This window comes from Felis catus, chromosome A1 (genome assembly GCF_018350175.1).
Source record: "Felis catus isolate Fca126 chromosome A1, F.catus_Fca126_mat1.0, whole genome shotgun sequence".
Taxonomy (NCBI): Eukaryota; Metazoa; Chordata; class Mammalia; order Carnivora; family Felidae; genus Felis; species Felis catus.
Window position 1 is genome coordinate 88,082,315 of NC_058368.1, and position 21,543 is coordinate 88,103,857.

At 58.2% G+C, this 21,543-nt stretch overlaps 2 protein-coding genes across 2 annotated transcripts; one reads left to right on the plus strand and one right to left on the minus strand.

The window, feature by feature from the left end:
• The first annotated feature begins 1,908 nt into the window (after positions 1 to 1,908).
• On the plus strand, positions 1,909 to 4,115 carry CA1H1orf35 (chromosome A1 C1orf35 homolog). Its single transcript, XM_023241736.2, has 8 exons — positions 1,909 to 2,096; positions 2,249 to 2,399; positions 2,518 to 2,563; positions 2,650 to 2,732; positions 2,844 to 2,916; positions 3,089 to 3,177; positions 3,596 to 3,724; positions 3,820 to 4,115. The coding sequence occupies exons 1-8, from the start codon at positions 2,003 to 2,005 to the stop codon at positions 3,902 to 3,904; spliced, it is 750 nt and encodes a 249-aa protein (XP_023097504.1). The 5' UTR covers positions 1,909 to 2,002; the 3' UTR covers positions 3,905 to 4,115.
• An 856-nt stretch (positions 4,116 to 4,971) lies between these two features.
• ARF1 (ADP ribosylation factor 1) lies at positions 4,972 to 20,626 on the minus strand. The gene is made up of 5 exons (XM_003980625.5): positions 20,472 to 20,626; positions 6,634 to 6,818; positions 6,421 to 6,531; positions 6,220 to 6,344; positions 4,972 to 6,119 (listed from the first exon to the last, which is right to left on the minus strand). The coding sequence occupies exons 2-5, from the start codon at positions 6,779 to 6,781 to the stop codon at positions 5,958 to 5,960; spliced, it is 546 nt and encodes a 181-aa protein (XP_003980674.1). The 5' UTR covers positions 6,782 to 6,818; positions 20,472 to 20,626; the 3' UTR covers positions 4,972 to 5,957.
• Between the last annotated feature and the right edge of the window lie 917 nt (positions 20,627 to 21,543).

Sequence of the window (21,543 nt, forward strand, 5' to 3'; positions counted from 1 at the left end):
GCCTCTGCCTTGCCTATCCTTCTGGTGTGTGCGTGTCTGGCTTGGGGGTCTCTGTGGCCACAGGGTCAGGTGAGAACTGCAGAGCCAGCCCTTGGGGCCTGGAGCCCCCTCCCCCCCTGCACTGCCTTCCAGCAGGGCACCACCGGCTCTCCTGGCGGGAGTGTGTCAGCCACAGGGGTGGAAGTGGGTGGAAGGAGCAGGGTGTCTGGGATCCCTGCTGGTGGCTGGCCCACCCTGCCCAGCACTGAGGCGCTCTCTGCCATACCCAATGCCAACAGGAGGTGCCATCGGCCCTGTTGTGGACTCACTCTGCTTGCAGCCCCGCCCGGTGCAGCTACAACAGACCAGCCTTCTGTGGTTGACTGCTACTTTTCCCTCTTGTGGTGGGTGTCACCTTGGTCAGGCTTTTGCAAGACTGGCGGCTCAAGTCCTAACCTTTCCAAGTGCAGCTGGCCCAGCCCCAGCCTCGGGCTGCCCTTGGGTGTTGACTGTGGGGTGCTGCCTGACAGATGGTGGGGAAGGTGTTCCCGGCATGACTGGAGAGGGGCGCTGGCGTCTGATTGTGGCTCCCAGAGAGGGATGTAGGGCTAAGCACCCACCTTTGGACTCCTGAGTCCCCACTGGTCCACTGAGCACATTGGCCCTGAACAGGTTTACAGGGACATGCACCGTCCCTGCACCTGTGCCTGCCCTCCAGCTCCCTGCTTGTGAGATGCCCAGTGGCGTTGTCTGATCCCAAGGTAGCCAGGACGTTTCTGAAGATGGCAAGGCACTTTACCTGAAGTGGGGTCACAATGATGGATGCAGGAGATTTGTAGCCAAAAGGCAAGGGTGGGTGTTGGTGATGAGAAATTACTAAGAGGAATCACCCAGGTAGGGAGCGTTCTGGCAGATGCCACCTAATGGGATCATTGCTGAAGGCAGGCTTGGGAGTAGCCCCACATCTGCATGGGATCCTGCTGAGATACTGAGGCGGGGGGTGGGGGGCGGGGAGGAGGCGGGCCTGGGCAAGCTGACCAGGGGTCATGGGATCCTGCTGGTACTGAGGGCAGGGGTCTGGGCAAGCCGGACCGGAGGCCCAAGGCCTGGCTGGAGAGCTCTGGAGACCTGAGCAGTCTGGTCAAGCAGAGAACTCCATCCGCGCTACAACCTTCGAGGACCCAGGACTTCCTATACACGGACCCCCAACTCCCGACCTCCGCAAGTACCACCCCCCCTTCCAGGCCCATTTGGGGACTTCAAACTTTGTGCTGACGGCTTCCAGTGTCCAGCCCTGGTGGCTGACCCTGCCTGGCCAACCACAGTCGGCCCCCGTGGCCCACGCGCTCCCCAGAGGAGCCTGCGGTCTCAGACCTGCGCTCTGCGCTCCCGCGCTGGAGCCCCCACGGGGCAACCCCCGGCCCAGGGGAGGCGTCGGCTCTCCGGGCCACACGTGGGGAAGCCCAAACTCCAAGACGACTTAGCGGCAGTGCACGACGCCGCAGGGGTGCCTAGGGAGCTTCCTCCGGATCCGAGCCGCTTCGAGCCGCCCCCTTCCGGGACTGCTGATCCAGGCGGCGAGCCTGGACCGCCAGGAGCCTAGGTGCGCGCTTGGAGACCCCCCCCCCCCCGATCTCCGGGGGCGCCGGTCGGGGGTTCCCAGGGGCCGCCCCTCTCCCAGCGCAGCCCTGGACCCCGGCGTCAGCCGCCCAATGTGGCTCCTAACAACAGCCGTACGCCTAACAACAGCCAGCGGTACGCTCAGGGCCACGCCCAGCGCCGTGGACCGCTCCTTCCCCAGGGCGGGGCGCAGGCGCGCTGAACGAACGCCAGGGGAAGTGGAGCAGTGAGCCGTGCGCAAGCGCGCCAAACATTGGCGCGGGGGAGGAAGCAGTGCGCATGCGCGCGTGGCGCTGCGGAGCCAGCGCGGGTGTGACGTTCAGGCACGCGACGCAGGAGCGGGCGCCGGCGGCGGCGGCGCCGCCCGGGGCGGCGAGGCCGGGGCTTCGGACGGCCGGAAACCATGTTCGGCTCCAGCCGGGGCGGTGTGCGCGGCGGGCAGGACCAGTTCAGCTGGGAGGACGTGAAGACCGACAAGCAGAGAGAGAACTACCTGGGTCAGCGCGGTGCCAGGCCCGGGGCTGGGGGGTGCGGGTGCGGGGGGACGAGGGGGCGCGAGGAGCGCGGGAGCTGCACGGGCCTCGGGTGCGGGGAGCGACGGTGCCGCGCAGACCCCGCGGGCCGAGCCCTCGGCGCTGCATTTCCACAGGCAACTCGCTGATGGCCCCTGTGGGCCGCTGGCAGAAGGGCCGCGACCTCACCTGGTACGCCAAGGGTCGGGCGGACGGCGCGGGACTGAGCCGGGAGGAGGAGCTGGCGGCCGTGAGGCAGGCAGAACAGGAGGCGCTCATGGCGGCGCTGTGAGTGAACCCCGCGGGGTTGGGGGAGCTCCGGGTGGGGGGGCGCGGCGGGGACGGAGGAGCAGGGGTCCAGGCGAGGCCGGCCGCTCCCTGAAGCTCGCGCGCGCCGCCCCCGCAGAGGTTACAAGAACGTGCGGAAGCAGCCCACCGGCCTGAGCAAGGAGGTGAGGTGATCCTCCTGGGGGGCGGGGGCGAGGCGGAGCAGGGCCGCGAGCTTCCTGCCGCAAGCACCCTCTGGCCCTCCGCGCAGGACTTTGTCGAGGTGTGTAAGCGGGAAGGAGGGGACCACGAGGAGAAGGGAGTGGACCGGCTGCTGGGCCTGGGGAGCTCCAGGTGTGTTGCGAGGGGGGTGGACTCTGCCCAAGTTGCCCAAATGGAAGTGCGACCTGATTAGGGAGGCCGGGATGTTCTCACCAGGGGGGCTTATCACCCGCATTCCCGCAGTGGCTCCGCAGGCCGAGTGGCGTTGTCCCGAGAAGACAAGGAGGCCGCCAAGCTGGGGCTCTCCGTGTTCACGGTAAGTGCCCATAACACCCGGGGATCCCGCGGTTCAGGGTCAGGGGCTGGCCGTCTCTGCTCGTGGGGCACTCCCGTTCCCCGGTCCGGGAAACCGGAGCTGGTCCTCCCCGTTGGCATCCCGGGGCGCCTCCCACGCACCCCCCCCCCCCCAAAGTGGTCTCCCACCGCAGCACCATCGCGTGGACAGTGGCCGGCTGGCGTCCTCTCCGGCCTCCTCCAGGAAGAAGCCTAGGTCTGAGGACGAGAAGGCGGAGCCGGGGTAAGGGCCGCCCCCCAGCTCCCAGGGAGAGGATGGGGCTGCACATAACTCCTGGTTCTCTTAGTGGCGCGGCTGCAGGCTGCCTTTGGGTTAGTGCCCTTCCCAGCTCCTGTCCCTTCTTCCCTCAGGGGCCTGGGTCCCCATTGCTTGCTGGGGTCTCTGGAGGGAGGCGCTCAGGTGGAAGGGCGAGCCCCTGCGCTCTGCTGGTGCCCTGCATAGGGGGTGTGGGGGTTGTCACCTATCGGGGCATACGTGGTGGGGTGGGGGCCAAGTGGCATTTGCCGCAAGGGACTGTCCCTCGAGCTGCCTGTACCTGCCGAGCTGCCTGTACCTGCCGCTACTTAGCGGTAGGAGGGTGGTCGGTACCCGGTGCGACCCTCTCACCTCCCAGCACTGTGTGCCCTGCCCCTTCCTGCAGCCCCGAGGGCCACAGGAAAAGCAGAAAAGAGAAGAAAAAGAAGAAAAAGAAGAAGCACAAGAAAGAGAAGAAGAAAGAGAAGGCACACAGGAGCAGGGGGACTTCCCCACTGCCCCCAGCTCCTGCTGGGTAGGTGTGCCTCTGCTTTGGGACAGCCTGGCAGGTGGGGTAGGCAGGGCAGCCTCACACCCACCCACCGGGTTTCGGTTTCGCGGTCTCCCCAGGCCCGGGCGTCGCAGGCGCGACTCGGACTCCAGCTCCTCCTCACCCAGCTGTAAGAGGCGGCGGCGTGGCCACCACAGTGACTGAAGCCAGACCTGCTGACAGTTTCCAGCCTCCAGCAGACCCCCTCCCCGCCCCCCCTGCAGGGGCCCTGGCCCCAGAGACAGCTCCTGGCGGGAGGGCAGGGGGCATAGCCTGGGGAGCCCCCGTGCGGCTTTGGGGTGGCCAAGTACAGCTACTTCTATTTTTCTTTAATTCACTCTTTGTACTTAAATAAAGTTATTTTAAGGGGAAAGTATTTCACACTCAAGGGTAGGTTGTCACATGTTCCAGTAGAAAGGGGCAGGAGAGAGAACATGATGACGGTGTCGGGTTCCAGTAAGACCAGCCAGAGACCCTGGTGGGCCTGTCCCTGGGCAGTGATGTCAGATGTACCAGGAGACCTGGGTCACATCTCACCCTGGGCGACAGGCTGGACATGTAGATCATGAGGGTGAAGACTTGTACCTGGAGTCTCCCCCACCCCACTCCAGGTGCCAAGGGACCTGCCCCCTGGACTCCTTGGAGAGGGGGGCAAAGTGGGGCACTAGCTCCCTCCCCCAGGCCTCCCCTCCTCTGCAGGGAGGGGACCTCTTACAACCCAGAAGAGTGAGCACAGGACCCAGGCTGGATCCCTAATAAGGAAATATGCATCTTTTGCTTCGGATTTGAAAATTAAAGACAATTATGTCTGTCTAACCCTGGCCCTGGCTTTTCAACCTGTTAGTGGAGGGAAGGGCCAGACTGGGCATGCCCAGGGCAAGGGAGCCTGGACTCCAGCCAGTCCATAGTCACAGCCGGCTGGGGAGTCAGGGCACTCAGGATTCAAGGATGGCCTACATGGCAGCAACACAGAGCTTGGCCAAGGTTTCCTGCCCTCCATCCCCTCAACAGGCCAGGTGATATGGGCTAGAGCAGCCCGCCCCCCCCCCCCCCCCCCCCCCGGCCCCATGCAGTGACCCTGCTGCCCTTGCCAGCAGGGAGGCAAATGAGGCAGTCACTGCCAGGGCACTGGGCCACGTCCACACCTGCCACGAAGCCAGTGGCCTGGGTGCCCTGCTCCTGTTCCCAGAGATGAGCTGTGGCTAGTGGCACCAAGCATTGGAGAGCCGTGAACTAGTTAAGAGACTTTATTCTAGTAGCTATAATTACAGTGCTTGTTTGTCGAAATGAAAACTGAAAACAAGTATACAAAACAGTTGATTACTAATTGTGTATTGAAAGCAGTAAGAGGTTCCACGACACCAAATAAACCAGTTCTGAGGATTTCCCCAAGATAAAGTTGAACGGCTCCAGCTTCTTCAGTGTTTATCAAAATACGAAAGAAAAAAGTAGACGTCGTCGTTTCGGTGGCAAACCTGACCCTTGCAGGCTGAGGGAGTGAAAGCACATGTGGACGGGGGCTCCGGGGGTCCCCCTGAGGGCCCTGGGAGTGGTGGCCGCAGCCCCCAGCCCATCCCCCCTGGGCGGCCATGTGGGCACAGGTGCGAGGACAAACGCTAGGGGAGGCAGGACCACCGGAGACAGCAAATCACGGGGACCCTGTCGTGACCATGCAGGATAGACCATGGCCGGCTCTGCCCCGTCACGTTCCCGACAGGAAACGGATCACCGGTGGACCAGACGCCAGCCCTTTACCGCAGAACCTAACCAGGCACGTTTCTCCCTTCCGTGTGTTCAAGTGTTCTCCTTGCCTTGTGTTTTTATCTGTTTTAAAAATGCACTGAGTTCGGGTTAAAAACCAACCACCAAAATCGAGTCCAACACAGACCTAACGCCCATAGGAGAAGCGAGCGCCAGGCTGGCCCTGACAGCAACTCCTGGGGGCCCCGTGAGCCTAAAATCCCTTCTCAGTACTGAACAGTGGGCTGATTCTTTTTACAATAAAAAAAGCTGAGTAATATTGCATAGGAGTACCAGAAACTGCCTCGTTGGGAACAGAAACTATTTACATTAAATAAAAACCCGGCTGCAGGCTGCGTCTGCACATTTACAGCATGGTGAAGCACACTGTGACCGACCATGGAGACAGCTTCTGGCACTCACACCACATGAGAGTAAAGCAGGGTGGAAGGAGGGAGTGGGGGGGAGGGGGCGCGGCTCACTTCTGGTTCCGGAGCTGATTGGACAGCCAGTCCAGTCCCTCATAGAGCCCATCCCCGCTGGTGGCACAGGTGGCCTGAATGTACCAGTTCCTGTGGCGCAGCGAGTGCAGGCCCAGCTTGTCCGTGATCTCGGCTGCATTCATGGCGTTCGGGAGGTCCTGGTGGTGGGAGAGGCCGACGACCTCCAGTCAGTGGGCAGCAGGGACCACCCCTTCCCACCTCCCACCCCGCATGGCCGGGGCCCACGGGCGCGCATACCTGCTTGTTGGCGAACACCAGCAGGACGGCATCCCTGAGCTCGTCCTCCGCCAGCATCCTCATGAGCTCCTCACGGGCCTCGTTCACGCGCTCTCTGTCGTTGCTGTCCACCACGAAGATGAGGCCTGTGGAGCCGTGGGCGTCAGGACGGGTGCCGATGGCGCCCCAGCCTCTCCCGCAGGCCACAGCCCCTCCGCTCACCTTGTGTGTTCTGGAAGTAGTGGCGCCACAGGGGCCGGATCTTGTCCTGGCCGCCCACGTCCCACACGGTGAAGCTGATGTTCTTGTACTCCACTGTCTCCACGTTAAAGCCTGTGGGGGCCACGACCCCGGTCAGCCTGCCACCCCAAGCAGTGAGAGGCCCACGCCCTTCCCCTGCTGCACCCCCCTGCCCCCCGCCTGCGGTCTCCTCACCTATGGTGGGAATGGTGGTCACAATCTCACCCAGCTTCAGTTTGTACAGGATGGTGGTCTTCCCTGCAGCATCCAGGCCCACCATGAGAATGCGCATCTCTTTTTTGCCAAAAAGGCCCTTGAAGAGGTTTGCGAAGATATTTCCCATGCTGTAGACTGGGGGGAGCAACACTGGCCAGAGAAACCTGTGGAGACAGGGGTCCCTGGGTCTCTGTGCCGCCCAGGGCCAGCAGCGCAGGGGCGCTCTGGCGGAAGGACAGGTCTGACCTCTGACAGCTCACAGGGTGGAAGCTAACCACACCTGGTTCCCAAGCAGCAGAAGGGAGACTGATGTACAACCCGCAGAGGGAATGCTGTTCACCGAATGGCTGTGGCTTTCACAGGACGCAAGCTCCTCAACCATGCAACAAGAGGGGCCAGAAACAACCATCCCGGCAGTGACGCAGGCCAGAACCAACCACACCAACGTGACGTGCTCAGAGCTTAGCGCTCACCCACAGACCGGATTCGGAGCCAGATAGCATCTAGGCTCTTGGGCAGCACACAGGCCATGAAGTCCCAGGGGGAGCGACCCCATGGGCCGCATCAGGGACTGCATTTGCCACAGGCTCCCCTTGTTCAGAGCAGAAACACTGGGCCCAAGGGAGTGGTCTTCCATCCCACAGCCCCCAGGGCACAGGAGCCACCCGGGCCTGACCTCCCCATAGGCGGGCACTTTCATTTCCAAACAGGCACCTAGAAGAGCTGGCCACCTTCTCAAATGCACACTGTTTGGGAATCTGGGTGTTTATGGCTGGCTGCCTTTATGAAGCCAAGCACCCAGACGCTGGGCAGCCTTTACAGAGTGCCCGCAAGGCCAGGAAGAAGCCTGGCCACCTGCCCCCGCCCCCAGGAGTTCCATGGTCTGCGGGAGTTGCAGAGGGTACAGGTCTGCCCTGTGTCACCAGCTGAGACCACACATGTTCCCACTCCTGGTCAGCACCCAACACACCCACTTTACCGCCAGGACGCCTGTCAGTTCTGTGCCAGTCCAGTCAGCACTGGGTGGAAATCACCCACCCCACTGTGAACCTGACGCTCCCACGGGCCTGGGCATGCCAGCAGAGGCCTTCAAGCTGGTTTCTGTGCACTTGTTGCTGTTGTTAAAGATTTTATTTTTTAAGTCATCTCTACACCCAACGTAGGGCCTGGCCTCACAACCCTAAGATAAAAGTCCCACACTCCAGTGAATGAGCCGGCTGGACGCCGTGCCTCAGTGCATTTTTGACAATTTATTGCTGCTATTACCTATTCAAAAAATTAAAATTTAAAACGACCTTTACTGTAACGCTTCCTTTTCTGCAGACAGCCCATTCTCCTAATATATACAGAGGATGACAAATCCTTTGGGAACACAGAACGGACCAAACACACACATTCAAACTCGGCTCGCTGTTGAAATCACTAATGAATAGGTGCCCAAGCGACAAAGACAAACAGAAAAAGGGGGAGACAGGTTCTGGGAGCAATGAGAATGTGGCTGGACCTTCCAGGAGCAACAGACCCAGGAGCAACAGACCCAGGAACTCTGCCACCCATGTCCAGGCGGGAGGGTGTGGGTGCACACTGTGCTGCACACAAGGACAGACACCCACAGGCCGCCGAGCCAGGACCCATGGCTGCCTGCATCTGGATGACCGCAAACAGCCATGCAAGTCTCCCTCTAAGAGCCACCAATGGAAGAGAACAAAAGAAAAGAAGGAATTTGGGGGGAAGGAAGAGAGAAGACTATTTCAAAGGAAAAAACAAACAGAACCCCCAACCCTCACATGGCTGCAGCCAACAAGGTGGGGACCCGGTGCCCACAAAACAAGAATGGGGAGTCAGAACACAGCAGACCTGACGGCCAAGGTGAAACACACAAACCTGTGCACACGTGATGGAAAAAAAAAGGATACTTTCGCTATGGGGATGTCTTTTCAGATACGACACCAAAGGCATGGTCAATAGAAGAGGTGATGAGCTGAACTTTGTGAAAGCTACAAACTCCCAATCCGGGAACAACCAGGTCAAGGGTCAAGAGAACGGGAAGATCAACCAGACAGAATATTTGCAAGAGACACGCCTGATCACGGACTGCCATCTACGAAATGCCAAAAAAAAACACTTAGAACTTGATACCCAGCAGACTGAAACTGCACGTAAGAATTTTAAAATGGGTCAATGACCTTAACAGACCCCTCCCCACAGAAGACCTACAGATGGCAAATGAGCACGAGAAAAATCTCCAAGTCAGTATGTCTTCGGGAAATGCAAACGAGAACACCCAGCTGCCCACTACACACCTATGAGAAGGACCCAAACCCCTCACACCCGCACAAGCTGCATACCATGGGGGGGGGGGGGGGGTCACAGGAACTCTGCCTTGCTGGTGGGGACCTGAAACCACACAGTCACCGTGGAAGCGTTTGGTGGTTTCTCAAAAAACCAAACATTGTTGCACGGTGCGACCCAGCAGTCGAGCTTCTGGGCCTTTACACAAAATCCTGGACACGGATGTTTACGGCAGCTTACCCACAACCACCCAAACTTGGAAGAACCAAGACGTCCTCCACGAGGTGACGGGTGAAGAGACTGCGGTCCATCCACACCAAGCGACATCACTCAGCACTAAAGAGAAATGGCTTAACCACATGTCACTAAGTGGAAGCAGCCAATCCAAGACGGCTGCGCACTGTGGGACTCCAAGTGCCCAGCTCTCTGGAAAAGGAAAACCACGAAGACAGGAAAAGGATCCCCCCAGTGGCTTCGGGGATTAGGGAAGGGAGGGATGACTCGGGACACAGGGGGGCTGGGCTGTCAGGGTGGTGACAGCCATCACGTGATGGGTCCATGTCATCCCATACTTGTCCTCCCCACGAAAGGATGGGCCCTGGGTGCTGCAACATCAATGCGGGTCCCCCAGGTGGGAACACTGCCCTGAGGGAGTCTGTGCCTTCCCCACGGTTATGCTGTGAACTGAAAACAGCTCCCAAGGCTTGCAGGATGAGGGGGAAAGGACAGAAATTCTAAACCAAACAAACAAATTTACCATCTGACTGATGGAAACTCCAAAAAACAACACAGGAAAGCGTGGGGAGGAGATTCTGCTGTGACACCCTGCAGGAGCACAGAAACCTCTAGCCTGAAAAGAGCCTGGGGTACAGACACGGACACAGATGCAGTCTGAGAACACCAAGGGTCCCAGCACTCTACCCCAGTGACACAGCAGTGCCCTCAGCCAAGGTGGCGATGCAGGGGAAGGGCAGAACAAGGGCCATGTCCCTGCAAAGAGGTGGAGGAGGGAGGCAGAACTCCAAGAAGGGGACACACCACAGGCATGGCTTTACAGTGGGGCCTGGCCATCCCAGGGCAAGGGAAAAACCGATGACAGGTACAGAAGGCCCGAGGATGAAAATGAACACAAGAGATCACTTGAAACATATGCCATCCCCACCTGGCTCTGCAGCAGGTGATCCCTCCCCCAGCCATACTCTTCCTGTTGCTGGGGTGAGGGTGATCCAGAGGCTGAGGCCAGCCCGCACTGTCCAAGCGGACCCCCAAGGGGGTGTCATCAGCACGCTCATCTAGAGATGTGGCCATTGCAGTGGAGCCACGACAGGGGTGATCTTGGGGAGACAGGAGGGGGTGGGCTATCTCCACTTGTCTTAGCACTAATGTAATCTTGTCCTTACCATGATCACAGAGTCCTGGGGACCGAGGGGTAAAAATGTCACTTGCACTCTCCCCAGCCCCCACGTGGGCAGGCAGACCATCTCAGGGTAAAACTGCCTGTTAGCCTCCTCCCCCCAGCGTGCCGCCACCAGCCCCCAAGTCCTCACTTGCCCACACACTGCCCCTGGCCTGCTCGGCTCTGCTGAGCCCTTGTTACCAATGTGGTCTGGGTCCTTCCCCTGTGGTTCTTCAACACATCAAACTCTGGAGCCCCAAGGGGACAGACGAGGTGAGCATGCAGTCTCGGGTGCAAGACACTACCACACGGGCACTTGGTCTCCCCCAGCCGAGAAGCGTCTACACCTGCACCTGGCCCACGACCCTGCTGGCTCCTGGCCTACCCCAGCACATTTACTGTTTTGCAAAATGTCAAGACCTAACAGAGGATCTGCCACAGGAGAAAGGTGGACCTCAGGAGAAAGGTGGACCTCGGAGCCATCCTGTGGCCTATGTCACACCCTCTGCCACCAGAATCCCTTAAGCTCAAATCAAAACACATCTTTCCTGGGGCGCCTGGGTGGCGCAGTCGGTTAAGTGTCCGACTTCAGCCAGGTCACGATCTCGCACTCCGTGAGTTCGAGCCCCACGTTGGGCTCTGGGCTGATGGCTCAGAGCCTGGAGCCTGTTTCTGATTCTGTGTCTCCCTCTCTCTCTGCCCCTCCCCCGTTCATGCTCTGTCTCTCTCTGTCCCAAAAATAAATAAACGTTGAAAAAAAAAATTAAAAAAAAAAACAAAACACATCTTTCCTGTTTACGATGATGACCCTCTGCATCAGTGAGCAATGAAAACACAGACTTTCTCAGAAGGGCTCCCTCCAGCCCCACAGCCTCGAGGGAACAAGTTTTCCCTCTGTTAGGACCAGAAACAACGTAAAGCAAAGACCTTGGCGGCCCACGTTCTCGAATAAAGAGGTCTATGTGGCTACAGGTCAAGGCCAGCAATGGGGCCTCCGTGGGGAAGCCAGTCCAGCCAGAAAGAAATGTAGCTTTGTGAGTTTACGCCCGTTCCGCTCCAATAAATGAATCCAACATGACTGGTTTAGCTGCCAAAGAGAAAAAACTTACTCTGACTTCCGCCTGCAACCCCAGCCTCTCCTCTGACAGGCCTCTGAGGTTTCAGAGTAAGCAAGGAACAAAGTCTGTCACCTTCTCTGAAATCATCGACTCAGCAGAATCTCTACCAGCGAAGACCAAGATGACCTGAGCAGTTTGCCATCATGGCCAAGAGGCAACCACCAACCTGGAGCTTGATTTGACCCAGGGAGACAAACACATTGGGGTTTGGGCTCCATTCTGCACTGCGGACACAATGCACCACTCGGCCTCCTCCATAAAGGGGAGCTCAGATGTTTGAGTTCCCTACATGAGTGAAAAGCTGGGTGACCTCTCAGCTCTTCATCTTTCAGCCTTATTTTTTAATTTTTTTAACCTTTTTTATTCATTTTTTAAGAGAGAGAAAGAGAGACACAGAGCACGAGCAGGGGATGGGCAGAGAGAGAGGGAAACACAGAATCTGAAGCAGGCTCCAGGCTCTGAGCTGTCAGCACAGAGCCCGACACAGGGCTCAAACTCACCAATGGTAAGATCATGACCTGAGCTGAAGTCAGACACTTAACTGGCTGAGCCCCCCAAGTGCCCCCCCACTTCTTACAAGTCAAGTTTATTGGACTCAACTTAGATACAGTAACATGTTCCGCCTCACAGTTCCTACCCTCGTTTTGATTTTTCCAAAGCTCATATGCACTAGGAACCGTTTTTTAAGGGTCTCATGAATGAGCAACTGCTTTCTAGCAGCCCCCTATGTGCACCAGTCGTCAATCACTCCAGCCCCATCCATCCCTGACACAGCAGCCACCTATGTGCACAGGTTGTCAATCACTCAAAGCCCCATCCATCCCTGACATATAGATCCTAAGTGTAAAATGGGTCCTCAGGGCTCCTGGGTGGCTCAATCCACTGAGCGTCCTACTCTTGATTCAGCTCAGGTCTTGATCCCAGGATCATGGGATAGAGCCCTGCGTCCACACTCAGCGTGGAGCCCGCATGAGATTCTGTCTCCCTCTGCCCCTTTCCCTGCTCGCGCTCTCTTAAAAAATTAAATAAAAATACATACATAAATAAAAGGGGCCCTCTACTTTTGTAGGCCATATGATCACATGTAATCTCTTGCAAACTGCTTTCTGCACACCAGCTTTGGACTCCAGGGCCTCAGCTAAACAAATAAAACCTCAGGCCATCACCCTACCCATCAGCACAACATGTCATTCTGTAGCCTAGGGCTTCTTCTACAGCAGAGTATATTACCTAGTGTACCTAGTTTGTAAACACCAGTGGACCAGGAAAACTGAACGTGCCAGTACTAGTGCTAGGCAGATACACCACAGAGCCCTAACGCAGTGTGACACACAGGAATCCACACAGCCAGAGGGGACACTACGCAGCCCGGCACACCCAAGGCACCTAAGTGGACTGATCTCTCTTATTTCCATCAGTTTTATTCCTATGACTGACCTATACCTTGTATTAGTTTCAGGTATGCAACAAAATGTCTCCCTGTAATTACGTGTTCACAACTCTAGCTAACACCCACCACCTCACACAGTTCCATGTTACTCTCCTGTGAGAATTTCCAAGGTTTCTAACAGCATCCAGTACTGTCAATGGGTCACCACACTGCCCCCCACGTCCCAGGACATGTCTCTTTCCACCTTCACTCAGCTCCCCCTCCCCCACCACATCCCAGGACATGTCTATCTTCCACCTTCACCCAGCTCCCCACCACCACATCCCAAGACATGTGTACCTTCTTCTTCACCCAGCTCCCCAACCCCCCCTGCCCCCACCCTGTACCACTAGGAACTTTCCATATGAAACACACACTGTAGAACCAGATCATTCTGACCAGCACCCCAAGGCCAGTTCTGATGAGGAACTGCCTACGGACTGCCATCGGGCCTTCCGGCACAAACCTTCAGGGTGTTTTACGGGACCCAGTCAGGCCCAAGGGCTGGCCCCTGTGCAGTGATCCCAGCCCCCACCCCCACCCCTCACTTCACACTCAGCCTATGGTGGCTGCCGGTGGGGGCAGGACCTGGCAAGTCTGACTCCAAGGGCACAACACTACTGAGATTCAATTTAGCTGGCTCTTTGCCAGCTTCTGATTCAATGTGAAATGTAACACCCAGAAATGAGTTTCCTCATCACTTACTGCTCCTATCAACAGTAACACAGCAATGTGAATACCCAAGGGCCACTGTCCACTGTCCACCAGAACAGGCACCGGTGGGACAGTCTAACCACACGCAACGAACCCTGCTCACCACCAGCTACAAAAAACAAGGCACTGAACAGAAGAACATGTTTACGGTTCCTAGTTCCCGCTTATTCAGTCTTACACTTTTACTTACTGTTTTGTAACATAACTACTCTCTAAACACTTCACCAAACTTCTGTTCTTCTGAAATGTATACAATGGAGCAAAATCCTAAGGGGTGCTGAGTGGCTTGGTGGGTGGAGCATCTGTCTGACACTGACTTCAGCTCAGGTCATGATCTCAGGGCTTGTGGGTTCGAGCCCCACGTTGGGCTCTGTGCTGATAGCTCAGGGCCTGGAACCTGCCACGGATTCTGTGTCTCCCTCTCTGTCTCTCCTCCGCTCACGGTCTCTCTCAAAAATAACTGTTAAAAAATATATATATATTAAAAAAAATCCTACGTAGGCTAGCCCAATGTAACCAATACCCTTCTACAGAAGACCAATGAATACAAATGTCACATGTGTCTCCAACTAGACAACAAGGACCAACGAGACACAGTCCACGCAGGACCCTCGACACACGTGTCACACTTTCCAACTAGACAACAAGGACGGATCAGACACGGTCCACGCAGGACCCTGGACACATGGTCTCCAACCCGAGAGAAGGAGACACACAAGTTGAGCCTGGCCAGGATGCTGCTGTGTGGAAGAGCCCCTCAGCTCTCTGCATCTGTCCTGATGGCAGACGCGGACCACTCCACAGTATTTTCTTATTCCTGATTGGTTGCTGGCCACGAGGCCTTCCACTTCTGGCTCCTGCAGTCATGAAGGTCCCACAGTATTCTAGCCCATAGGACGGACACTTGGCCTCCCATTCTACTCTGGCTTACACCTAAGGGCACAGATACCCTCTCTGACCCCAAATGCAGTCAAGTCTGAAAGACTTGTTACTGAAAAAAACTGAAGATCAAAAAAGCAAATTTGCATCAACCGACAACACTGAAATGCACAACAAATTGAGCCGAAAACGGGGAAATTCAAGTAATCTGTGAGCACAAGGCAAAGCAGCATCTGAGAAACCATGGCAGCTGTACAGCACCTAACAGCCTGAGAAGGGTCCTGCCACCGACCTTACCGATCCGCGCAAGCCTGGACCAGCTGCAGGGGAACACAGGAAAATGTGTCCAGAGACCCTGGGGCCCCACCCTGGCCACACCCCCAGCACCTTCTCCACGGAGGTGCCCGCTCAGTCTGTCACTCCACCATCCGCAGGAAGCAGCCCTTTGGCTCCAAGCTCAGCACACTCACACACGGAGGGCGAGCAGGACACGAGTGGGGCAGAAGGGTGAGGAGTGCCAGCACGTGCACAATGAACAGACTGTCAGGGGCATCTCTCTCGGTGGGGTCCCCACAAACGTGCTGTGGCCAGTCGCTGCACCTTCTCCTACCACATGGACTCCAAGGGGCCAGAGACCCCCGTCCACACCCTCCAAGGACGGGGAGGTAGGAGCAAGCCCTCCTGCAAACCACCCAGGGTGGCAGGAGGTCCTGAAGCTCTCTCGCACAGGGCCAATCCTCAACCCTCGGTCTGGGTCTTCAAGGGACTTGGAGGGACCATTACTGAGAACAAAATTAAAAACCCGCAGCCCCACCTCTTCTGGTGGAAGCTTGGGGGGGGGGGGGCCCTCCGCCGGAACTCCCAGCACTGGACAGCTCTGAGAACCACTCCTCCGACCCTGACTGCAACCTCAGGCAGCCCTGGTGGGGGGTGGGGGATGACTCTGGTTCACATGCCTAATCACACCATTCTCCACCTGAAGCCTCTCGAGGGTCCCCACCGACCCCTAGGCCGGACAGGTCAGCACTCTGCATTCACACTCTGGTGCCACCCTCCACAGGACCCCATCTCTACTCCTCCCCACAGGTCTCCACCAACACCAAACCCCCAACATTAACCAAGAACCTCCTCTCCATCCCCCTCGTCCCCAGATCTGCCTGCCTCACCCTCTGAAAGGCAGTCCCCCCACCCCCCGGTACCTGCCTGTGCCCTGGCATCCTTATCTCTCCTCTGGCACCAGCAGAGGCCCACTAGGCAAAGTCAGATGCCTGCACACCACCCGCCAGGAAGGGTCCTCACAAGGGTCGGAGCCGACACGCCCATGGAGCTTCACAGTGCCACCCCACCATCCCGAGAGGAAGCTGGCAGCCGGCACAGCTGGGGTACGTCCCGTCCTGCAGCTCCATCTGCTCATCACAGGGAAGTCACAGGACAGTGAGTTGCTGGCGAGTGTGAGCCCCCACACAGGAAGCTCCGAGGAACCACCCACCAGGGACCAGGGACCACTGCAGACCCACACGCTCACTTCCCATACACAGGGCGGCTGCATCCACCACACAGGCCATTTTCTCCTGGAAACGGAGGGCAGCTCTTGAGAAGGTACCACAGAGAACAGAATGCAATCTCCCTTGATTTACAAGGTAGTTGCATTCCTGGAAAATTCAGAACATCTATCAAGGCTGCGTACAAAAAAGAAAAAGTGGTTTGGTACACAAACCACGATGGAGTGTAGGAAATCACTTTTTTTTTTTTAATTTTTTAATGTTTATTTATTCTTGAGAGAGAGACAGACAGACAGAGAGGCAGAGAGAGAGGGAGACACAGAATCTGAAGCTGGCTCCAGGCTCTGAGCTGTCAGCACAGAGCCTAACGTGGGGCTTGAACACACGAACCCACAAGATCATGACCTGAGCCAAAGTCAGAAACTTAACCAACTGAGACACCCAGGTGTCCCAGAAATCAGACTTTTTATGACCTGAGGGCACATGGAACATACTCTTTCTGGGGACGAGGACCACTGGCCTGCAGCAGGTCTCCCCAGGCCCCCCTGCCCTCCTCACCTGCTCCTGACAGTTCTCCAAACAGCCACGTGCCCCTGCCTGGGAGAGGCTTTCTGTTACCAGACCCGCAGGACCCTGCACCCCATTCTGCTCACTGCCCCAGCACCACACATCCACCCGTTCCCTCCTCTGAGGCACACTTCCCTGGGCATCCGAGACTGACCGTCAGGGACAGGAGGAAAAACTGTAAAAGCACATCTATCAGGGCGCAGAAATTAATCACACACATCTACACATACGCTTCTCCTAAAATTGAGTTTGTGGGGAAGAAGCCATCCAGTCAACAATGAACTCCACACTGGAACAATATGACCGTCCTGAACATTTCAGGGAAGGAACTAAGACTGAAAGTCACTGTTGACTGCATGGGACCTGCCCTCAGGTACCAGCAACGGGGACTTAGTGCCTTTTCGTCCATCTCCCCAGGAACTGGCAGTCTCCCATCACTTTGACAGACAAAAACACTGAAAACTGTAAATATCTTCAGCCAAGTTTCACCACCAAAATCAACACAACAGACAGTATTTTAAGTATAAATTAATGGATTCAGTTAATTAGGAACCCCATGCTCACCTACAAATGACAGGAAAATTCACAGGATAACGCTGTTGACAGCAATGTTTGAGACAGCCTTTGTTTTGGATCCAGTGATCAAAACGCTGGCACGTCTAACTCACCCTTCATTCCCACTGTTCACGAAGGAGACCAGACGGAATCTTGAAATTGTTTCCTTGGCCACTGGCCGAAGTCATACCGATGGGACACTGACACTTCACAGTAAAGTTTTCAGGACCTTAGAGAACCAGAACCCCCAAGCTTCCTGTTTAGCTTCCATGTACGACTCCACAAAACTGATTTCCTACGTAACACAAACCGAAAAGCATCAGGTATTTGCCAGATGAAGTGCCTCTTAGAACCCTTTCCAGCACCCCTTCAAGAAGCAAAGCTTATTAAATTCTGACTAGACGCTAGTTAGTGTTTCCCAAATCTACCATGTACTTCCAACTTCTAGAACTGTGTGTGGATCATAACTGGGCATCCAGTAATTTATGTTACGCACTAAGGGTCACCTCTGTGGCCTCAAGAGATACAGAAAAGTCGGCCTCCTGAACAGAATCACTCCCACATCTGTAACATCTCCCTGCCTTTTATGTTTTTGTGGTTGCTTCCCGACTTTAGTCAGGGCTGCCGATGACAGGATGCCAAGCTCTGGTGGCCACGGTGCGCAGAGACCAGGAAATAGGGGTCCATGGGGACCCAGTGGAGGGTGGCACGTCCCCGCATCAGTCAGCTCTGCCACTGCTTCCAACTCCTGGAAGGAAGCTGAGGAGGTGGGGGGGGGGGGAGGAGGGGGTTGCTGAGGGACTCCTAGGAATCAGGAGCTTGGATGCTTTTGTGCCAACCTTGCCACATTGCTTTCCACTAATCAGGCCACCTGACCCCTCCAAGTGTGGACCACCTTCCTGAACAGTGACAAAGCCATAAAGCTGCAATGCCATAACTGTCACACACCTATGCTTTCAAGAGTGCCTAATAATCACCAGAACAAGCACCCGAGAGGTTACACTGTGACCTGGAATTACCCCCCTCCCCCACACACTCATAAACTCGGCAAAGCCGTCCTTTGCCAGCAGGCAGGGTTCCGGCCAACCCTCTCCCAGATCAAAATCGCTTCTAAAAGACTGGACACTGCCACACCAATGAGGAGCAGAGAGCACAGCTCAACTCTCTCATTTTAAGAACCCTGAGACCCGGCCTCCAGGCTCTCCAATGAGCACAGGGGTTTCCATGTGACTGTGACATCAACTCCGCAGCTCATAGCCCACACTGACTTTACCGGAGCCCACGGGACAGGGAAGTGCAGTGGAAGTGTCCTCTTGAGTTGTCCATGACACAAAGCAAGTAACCAGACCACATGACCTACAAAGCAGAACCATGAGGGGCCAGAACCAGCTTCCCCTTCTGCACTTTCCTTAGACGCTGATTGCTCAGCACGTAAGTTAGCCGTTCGCCAAGCCAGACATTTATAGTCTTGTGTCTGCAGACAGGGACCATGCCAGGGGGCCTCCTGGAGACAGGAACCTGTGCACTCTCCCAGCAACCAAACCAGCTCTGTGCTTGGACACGACCAGACATGGGCTCATACACACACACTCCTGCCAGGGGGGCCTCCTGGAGACAGGGACCTGTGCGCTCACCCAGCAACCACGGACCAGCTCTGCACTTGGACACCACCAGACTTGGGGCTCATACACATACACTCCGCCAGAGGCCTCCTGGAGACGGGGACATGTGCGCTCACCCGGCAATGACAGACCAGCTCTGCACTTGGACACGACCAGACATGGGGTTCATACACACACACTCCTGCCAGGTGGCCTCCTGAAGACAGGGACGTGTGCACTCACCCAGCAACCAAACCAGCTCTGTGCTTGGACACCTCCAGACTTGGGGCTCATACACATACACTCCTGCCAGGGGCCTCCTGGAGACGGAGACATATGCGCTCATCCCAGCAACCAGACCAGTTCTGCGTCGGAAATGGCCGGACTTGGGGTACACACACACACACACACACACACACTCTCCATTCCTTCCATGCAGACCCCTCTGCGAACAGCGCTTGCACTTGTGGCCACTCATGTGGCTGCTGAAAACCACACACACCTGGCCAGTGTCAGCGGAGCCACGACGTGGCCCGGCGTCTCGCACACACGCACACGCACGCACCGCTGGAAACGCAGGTCCAACCATGCAGACGGCGGGCAGAGGAGTGCTGACCACTCGCTCACTAGTTCTGAAACAAGCCTACCGGGACACCCGAGCGGCAGCACCCACTTCTGGGACCCTCTCCTCTTGCCACGGGCGCTGCTGCAGTCCTGCGGGACCGACCAGCACACAACTACTCGGTGACTGGGGAAAACGGGAGGGCGGGCCGCCGCACGGCTCCGGGACTCGGCACTGACAAGCAAGCTACCATCTCCCACGCCCAGACCCACCCCGACTGTGCAACAAGTAAACGCAGGGCCGCGGAGGCAGCTCGCCCCCGACGGCCCGTCCACAGGTACACTCCGCAGGCGCCAACTAGGAAGGAAGAGTGTTCTCATCTCCGCCAGCCGCGACCAGGAAGTAGGCCCTGGCTTGCAGCAAGTTTTGGTAAAGGGGCCCCGCACAGACGCGGACTCGCCCGCCGAGCGCCCGGATCCTCCGCTTGCAGCAAGTGCCCAGCACTCAGACCCCGGGACCTCGCCCCGCAGCCCCGCCCCCGTCCTGCCAGCCAACAGGAACTGGGCTCAAACCCTGGCCGTCGCGTGACCTTGGCGGCGTCCCGGGCCGCGGGCTCCAGTTTCCTGGTCCTCGAGACCCCGAGGCGGGAGGCGGAGCAGGCGGAGCAGGAAGCACCGCTTCCTGGGGAGCCCGCGGCCTGGGCCGGACTTCCGGGCGTGCACCCCGGCGGCTCCGGGGGGTGCGAGAACCACGGCGGAGGCTCGGGGGCCCCGCGGTGCGACCGACCCCTGCCCCGGCCTCCGTCCTCGGGACTCCTGGCCCCCGGCGCAGCCCGCGCCCCACCCCCCCCGTGCCTCGACCCCGATCCCGGTCGCGACGCCCCCCGCCTCCACCCGGCCTCAACTTGACCCCCAGCCCAGCCCTCTGCGCCCGCCCCGCCTCGATCTTCATCCCAACCTCGACCTTGGCCTCGACTCCACACCCTCCCCACACTCGACCCCCGGCCCGGCCCTCCGCGCCGGCCCCCGGTCCCCGGCCCGGCCTCGGGCCTCACCGCCCCAGCCTCACCTCGGCCCCCGCCCGGCCCGTCCTCACCACAGCCCTCAACACCCTTCCGCCGCGGCAGTGGGCAGTGCGTGCGTAGCCCTGGCAGGCCCCCGCCGCCCGCCACCCGGCCCCTGGCCCCCGGCCCGCCGCCTCACCCTCGGCGGCCGCGGCGAGGCTACTGCTCCCAGCCAGGCGTTGGTTTCGCTCCCACAAGATGGCGGCTCTGACGGCGGCCACGTCAGTGCCTGCTGCCGCGGGGAACGCTGGGGAACGAGGCGGGTCTGCCCGTGGCCCCGCCCACCCCTGCTGCAGCACGCACGCGCAGACTCCTGGCTGGGGGCGGGAGTGCCGGGACAAGGACTCCGCCCCGCCCCGGGCCGCGCCCCTCCCGCCTCTGCGCTTGCGCACTCGCTTCCCCGACTCGGGGCGGAGTCCGTCCGCGCCTCTGTCGCGCTTGTTAGGGGAGGTGCCAGGTAGAACCCACCGGTCCATTTTGTAGATGGGGAGACTGAGGCGAGGAGGGGATTGCGGCCCCGGGAGAGGCGGCGCCCGGGTGCAAGAGAGGGTTCCTGTTTCCTCCCCGGCCAGGCAGGTCCCAGCGGACCAGCGGGCAGCGGGCTGCGGTCCCTTTCCCCGGGCGCCAACCCCCGGTGTGGTAATGGTGGCCACCAGTAGGTGGTCCGGGTCCTGGAGTGACCCAAGCAGCCGCGCGCGTGCCCGGAAGAGCGCCCCCGGGGAAGCATGCTGCAGATCACATGAAGAAGCCTTCCAGTTGGACAGGCTGAGCAGGAACCAAGCCAAGCAGGGGACAGTGCTGCTCTGGGGTGGTCAGGAGCCCAGACCCAGGAAACTGGAAGGTGGAAACCCCTTCTCCGGGAAACCTTGGGCGGATCAGAAGGGAGACGCGGACAGTCGCCTCCCTTCTCCATAGTCTCCAGGCTCAGGGCTTGGCTGTGGACCCCACATGGAAGCTTACTCTGGCCTCCTGCCAACCCCGGTTCCCCCTCCTTTCTGCCACCTGGGCTCCTTCCTCCCGCCCCTCGTGCTGGTTTGAGGGGTCTCCCACTCGAGAGGGTTGTTACGATTGTTGGAGGGGTTCTCCAGACCCGTGTGTTGTAGATAGAGGGCACAAAGCAGGGCCATCACCTGTCAGAGAAGGGAATGAGGTATTTTGCTGCCTGTCGAGCAGCCTCCTGCTCCTCTCTGCCTCCCTCCCCCGTCTGCTCC